The 6000-nt window shown below is 40.6% G+C and overlaps 2 protein-coding genes across 9 annotated transcripts in view; one reads left to right on the forward strand and one right to left on the reverse strand.

Moving 5' to 3' along the window:
• The window catches only part of LOC133561873 (glucocorticoid-induced transcript 1 protein), an 88198-nt gene that overhangs the window by 81658 nt on the left and 540 nt on the right, over nucleotides 1-6000 (forward strand). For all 3 annotated transcript variants that reach the window (XM_061915493.1, XM_061915494.1, XM_061915495.1), the window contains exon 9: nucleotides 1701-6000. This exon is cut by the window's right edge and continues 540 nt beyond it. In XM_061915493.1, coding sequence (XP_061771477.1) covers nucleotides 1701-2001 — 301 coding nt within the window. In that variant the 3' untranslated portion in view covers nucleotides 2002-6000. The remainder of the gene's footprint in view (nucleotides 1-1700) is intronic.
• Nucleotides 1810-6000, reverse strand: part of ica1 (islet cell autoantigen 1) — a 47960-nt gene continuing 43769 nt past the window's right edge. For all 6 annotated transcript variants that reach the window (XM_061915491.1, XM_061915492.1, XM_061915490.1 and 3 more), the window contains one exon: nucleotides 1810-6000. This exon is cut by the window's right edge and continues 1033 nt beyond it. The gene's annotated coding sequence lies outside the window, so the exon portion shown is untranslated.

Consider the following 6000-nt stretch of genomic DNA (forward strand, 5'->3'; position numbering starts at 1 on the left):
AACACACTGTGTCCAATGTTTTCACAAAGATAAAATAAGTCATATTTTTGGTTCGTTTAATAGTTAAAACAAATTTACATTATTGCAATCAGTTGATAAAACATTGTCCTTTGCATTTATAAAAGCTTTTTAAAAAAAATCGACTTCTCTGCTAGCATGTCAGCAGACTGGGGTAGATCCTGCTGAAATCCTATGTATTGAATGAATACAGAATCGTTTTGAATCGGAAAAATATCGTGTTTGAATCGAGAATCGCGTTTAATCGAAAAAAATCAATATATAAACGAATCGCGACACCAAGAATCGATATTGAATCGAATCGTGGGATACCCAAAGATTCACAGCCCTAGTAATCATAGATGTATGTGGATTAATCACACAATTTATTTTGCCCTTCTAATGTATTTTAACAATACAATTGGATTTGTGGGCAAATACTGAGGTCTTTTTTAAATGTACCTACATTTTTAAGTTAATACAAATGTTCTAACTAAAACGAGCTGCAGCCCCAAAATTGGTCCTCGGCCTGCACTTTAGACACCCGTGCCGTCAAGGGAGGATGGGACGGGAGAGCTATTTGGACGCCATCTTTGTTATTTTTTTAATTCAATAGTATTTGGTACTCACAACTGTCATTGGCCCCATGGTGGATTATTTTGCAGACGTACTTAAAAGAAAAATGTACAAAGTCAGAGTCACCAAAAAGTGACCGTATTTTTCGAACTATAAGTCGCAGTTTTTTTCATTGTTTGGCCTGGGTGTGCGACTTATACTCAGGAGCGACTTATGTGTGAAATTATTAACACATTACTGTAAAATATCAAGTATTATTTATCTCATTCGCGGAAGAGACGTAGAAAATGTCAGCAATCGTCACACACACGTCAACCAATAAGAATTTGGCGGGGAAGGGTCATGGCAGAAGTGCATTGTGGGTCATGGAATGCTAACTGCTATATGCTATTAAAATGGATCATTTCATCGTTGGTGGTAACTTATAAAAACTGAGAAGGGCTGAACAAAAATGGCACCGAAAAGGAAATCATGTACTGCAGATTACAAGCTGGATGTAGTGAAATATGCAGCAGAAAACGACAAGAGGAAGCAGCGCATACCTTTGGAGTTGGCAGAGTTGTTTAGAAGCGACATCGAGGAAGAAGATTTCATCGACTTTATCGATTAGGAGTGTTATAGTTATTTGAATGACTCTTACCATAATATGTTATCTTAACATACCAGGCACCTTCTCAGTTGGTTATTTATGCGTCATATAACGTACACTTATTCAGCCTGTTGTTCACTATTCTTTATTTATTTTAAATTGCCTTTCAAATGTCTATTCTTGGTGTTGGGTTTTATCAAATAAATTTCCCCCAAAAATGCGACTTATACTCCAGTGCGACGTATATGTTTTTTTCCTTCTTTATTATGCATTTTCGGCATGTGCGACTTATACTCCGGAGCGACTTATAATCCGAAAAATACAGTATTTGTTTGGACGGATAGACATGGTTGTTGCATGTAATGTTTGGCCTGACATTACCTGCAACAGGATATGTAAACAAGAGGAAATTTTCATTGGAAAAACATTAAATGAAAAGTGGGGCACATTCAAACAACTGTGTATTTATTTACCAAAATATTAGGTATATTTTAAGTGTACCTAAAATATTGACCCATGTAATGCTGTCTATTTTTAGGTCGGGCCAATCCAAAGGCTTCCCCCTCTTCTCGTGTCCCGACAAAAACAAGGTCAACTTCATCCCGCGAGGCTCCGCCTTCTGCCCCGTCAAGCTGCTCTGCTCCTCCCTCTTCTCCCCCGTCTCCTGCGCCTCCGTCGGCCACGGCCTCCACGCCAACGACGCTCAGGTGACCCCCGCCCCGCCGCCCCTGCCCTCCGCTGTCAGAGAAACAGACGCCGTTCGGCAAAGCCCGGGAGTCGAGACGGGTAAGGACGGCTCGGCGCAACTCGTCCTCACCAGCGTGTCCTCAGGTATTTAAAAGACCAATAAGGCTTCGAAGAAAAAAACGAAACAAAAAAAACAAAAACACAAGCTTGCACTCAGTTAGTCTTAAGTTTAGCCAGCAGGGGGTGCCCAAGCTCTCACTCTGGTATCCTGCAAGAGAGGTTCTAGGTCCTGGACCTCATTACCACAATTATATTTTGCTTTGTCTTTAATGGGGTTTAAAGTTTGTCAGCAATACAACAACTATCTTATTAACACTAGGGATGATGTTCCGAACCGAATCTCCCCATCATTCGATGAGAATGGTTTTGAATCTCTTTTTGAGAACCGTTTCGTTATCGAAGCCACTATACCGTATTTTCGTATACCGTATTAAAAGTCGCCGTGTCAGTTACGGGTGCTTTTTCTGTATTTAACGCTTAAATAAGGCGCAGCGTGTTTTTGGGCGCAGAGCTGGGCGATACGGCCTTTTTTAATATCTCTATTTTTAAGCCATATGGCGATACACGATATATATCTCCATATTTTGCCTTAGCCTTGAATGAACATATAATCACAGCAGTATGATGATTCTATGTGGAGACATAAAACATTCTTCTTCATACTGCATTAATATATGTTCATTTTAAACTTTCATGCAGAGAAGGAAATCACAACTAAGTCAGTTGACCAAAACTGTATTAATTAAAATTATTAGCAGGTGACTTTTAAAATGTTGCTACGCTTGTGCCCCACACTTGACAAATTAAAGTTGTCTATCCGACATATTCCCGCTTGAAGCCAAACCACCGCCAGGCGATGGACCCCCTGCTGTTTTTCTTGGGAATTAATTCTTCCTTCATTTGTTAGCAGATTCAAACCTTCTTTCTCCCTTATTACCACTCGCACGGCTTCACTAGCATCACAGCTAACGTTACTCATGCTGTTACTCGGGGAGGGTGTGTGACGTATGTAAGGTGTGCTTGTTTTAAGTCCGTGTGAGAAGAAGAGATAAGAAAGAGGGAGAGATGCATGCAGTTTAATGCCCGCAGCTAAAGGCAACTGCGTGAGAATGAATACTCAGATATCATGATATACTGTATTTCCTTGAATTGCTGCCAGGGCGCTAATTAATTTAAAACCTCTTCTCACTCCTGCGCTTACCAAAGGCATGGGGTAATACTAAGCATGCGCTAATTATTTTGGGAAGCGAGTTTGACCCTGCAACAATTCAAGGCAGGCGCATACTATATGTCCTGCGGCAATTCAAGGAAATACGGTAGTCATTTTCTATATTGCACAGAGACAAACCTGATATATTGGTATTGCCCAGCCCTAGATTAAACATACGCCTGGACACTTTAAAAAAATATTGATATTGCCCAGCCCTAGATTAAACATACGCATGGACACTTTTAAAAAGCTGAGTTCGGTTGTACTTTATTGAAGTATTTATCAATGTACTGACATTATTTTTTTGATCAATCTTCATCCACGAATCAATCAAAGTCCTCATCTTCTGTGTCTGAAATGAACAGCTGGGCAAGTTCTCCATCAAAAACGCCAGATTCCTTCCCCCTCATTTTCAAAGTCAGTCTCGTTGTCCATTAACAGGCTAGCACTAAAGTAAAAGCCCACTTCTCTTGCGTCACCGTACCATGAATTGGTTAACGTGGACCCTGACTTAAACAAGTTGATAAACTTATTGGGGTGTTACCATTTAGTGGTCAATTGTACGGAATATGTACTGTACTGTGCAATCTACTAATAAAAGTTTCAATCAATCAATCAAAAAACTGGCATGTCGAAAGTGAGCAGCATCTCGTCCATGTTGGTGATGTGTTTTGTCGGCAATTTATTTTAATTTACAACGCACATAGCAGCACTACATGCTCACTTTGGCGTCCTCTCTCACCTGAAACCGTCACCCTATAACGTCCGCATGCTGTCCTCAGTCACGTAATATCAACAGCGTCATATAACGTCTATGGCAAGGGTAGGGAACCTATGGCTCTCCAGCCAGATGTGGCTCTTTTGATGACTGCATCTGGCTCTCAGATCCTTCTTAGCTGACATTGCTTAACCCGATAAGTAATGAATAATTCCACAGTGTAAAAATAACGTTCAAAATATAAAACATTAGTTTCAAATGGATGACGCATTTGTGGAGGTGTGTGCATGCCGCCGAATGCAAACATTGCATTTTAATCCAGCCATCTGTTTTCTACCGCACCTGTTCAAGAAGTCGCAATAATAGTAAGAAGTATTTTATTTATTATTGGTTAGCCTGAGAATTACAATTTTATCAAAAAGAACAAGAGATTTATTATACTCTAAAAATGTCGGTCTTACTTAAAAAATGCACGCATTTAGTTGTGTTCAGTGTTAAAGGGGAACATTATCACAATTTCTGAAGGGTTAAAACCAATAAAAATCAGTTCCCAGTGGCTTATTTTATTTTTCGAAGTTTTTCTAAAAATTTTACCCATCACCCAATATCCCGAAAAACGGCTTCAAAGTGCCTGATTTACACCATCGCTATATCCACCCGTCTATTGTCCTGTGACGTCACTGCGTGAAGCCAACAGAAACAAACATGGCGGATAGCACAGAAAGGTATAGAATAGTAGCTCGGATTCAGACTCGGATTTCAGCGGCTTAAGCGATTCAACAGATGACGCATGTATTGAAACGAATGGTTGGAGTGTGGAGGCAGGTACCGAAAACTAAATTAAAGAAGAAACAGAAGCTCTTGAGCCATATCACGACACACAGCGGCATGGGAGGAAGCAAGGACAAATTTGGCGATTGCCTTCTAACCAACGATTGGTATGTGTTTGTTTGGCATTAAATGTGGGTGGAGGGAAAGGCTGGATGCAAATATAGCTACTAATGTACATACAGCTAGCCTAAATAGCATTGATTACCTTGCAGTCATGCCGTGACCAAATATGTCTGATTAGCACATAAGTCAATAACATCAACAAAACTCACCTTTGTGATTTCGTTAACTTTATCGTTGGAAATGCATCTGCTCTGAGTGTCGCGGGATATCTACACATTCTTGCCATCTCTGTCGTAGCATCGCTGTCGTCGGTAAAGTGTGCGGAACAAACGAGGGACTTTCGCATCTTTTGGCCACTGTTGTAACTTGAATCCGTCTTTGTTAGTGTTGTTACACCCTCCGACAACACACCGACTAGGCATGATGTCTCCAAAGTACGGAAAACAGTCGAAAAAATGGAAAATAACAGAGGTGATTTGACTTGGTGTGTGTAATATGTTTGAGAAAATGGCGGATTGCTACACGATGTGACGTCACGGGTGAAAGGTCATCTCTCTGACAGGCGAAGAATTGAAAGGCGTTTAAATCGCCAAATTAACTTTTTTAGAGTTCGGAAATCAGTTAAAAAAAACATTGTCTTTTTTCTGCAACATCAAGGTATATATTGACGCTTACATAGGTCTGGTGATAATGTTCCCCTTTAAAAAATATTACATGGCTCTCACGGAAATACATTTTTAAATATTTGGCTTTCATGGCTCTCTCCGCCAAAAAGGTTTCCGACGCCTGATCTATGGCTTTTAGAACTCAGTGCACACACGACAACCTATCTGGATTCGATGAGGAATTGGTTTGTTTAAAGGATTCAATAATGGGCTTGAACTCGATAATTTAACGAACATCATCCCTAATTAACACTTCCTGTTAGTGCCGCAGACTAACGTGTAAGAAAGCTTGTACATTATGGGATTGGGTCAGGACGTGCCTTGTTCTGTCTGTCGTGTGTTGCAGCCACACTTTGCCTTCCCGCATGATCGCCACGATCTACATTTTTTCTTAGCGAGAGACCAAAAGACTGATATGGGGGGAAGGGAAGAAGACTCCGCCTTCCTGCTTCGCGGCGGTCTTTTAGCGGAACAAAACGACTCAGGTTGGTGTGGAATGTTTTTGTTCGGACCGTTGCCATTTTCCAAGCGCCGTTTGATACGAATCACATCAGCAGACTCCTCGTAGAACCTGTTTTTTTTAAGCTTTTAGGTGCTACGACAC

The sequence above is a fragment of the Nerophis ophidion genome, linkage group LG11 (assembly GCF_033978795.1).
Source record: "Nerophis ophidion isolate RoL-2023_Sa linkage group LG11, RoL_Noph_v1.0, whole genome shotgun sequence".
Lineage (NCBI taxonomy): Eukaryota > Metazoa > Chordata > Actinopteri > Syngnathiformes > Syngnathidae > Nerophis > Nerophis ophidion.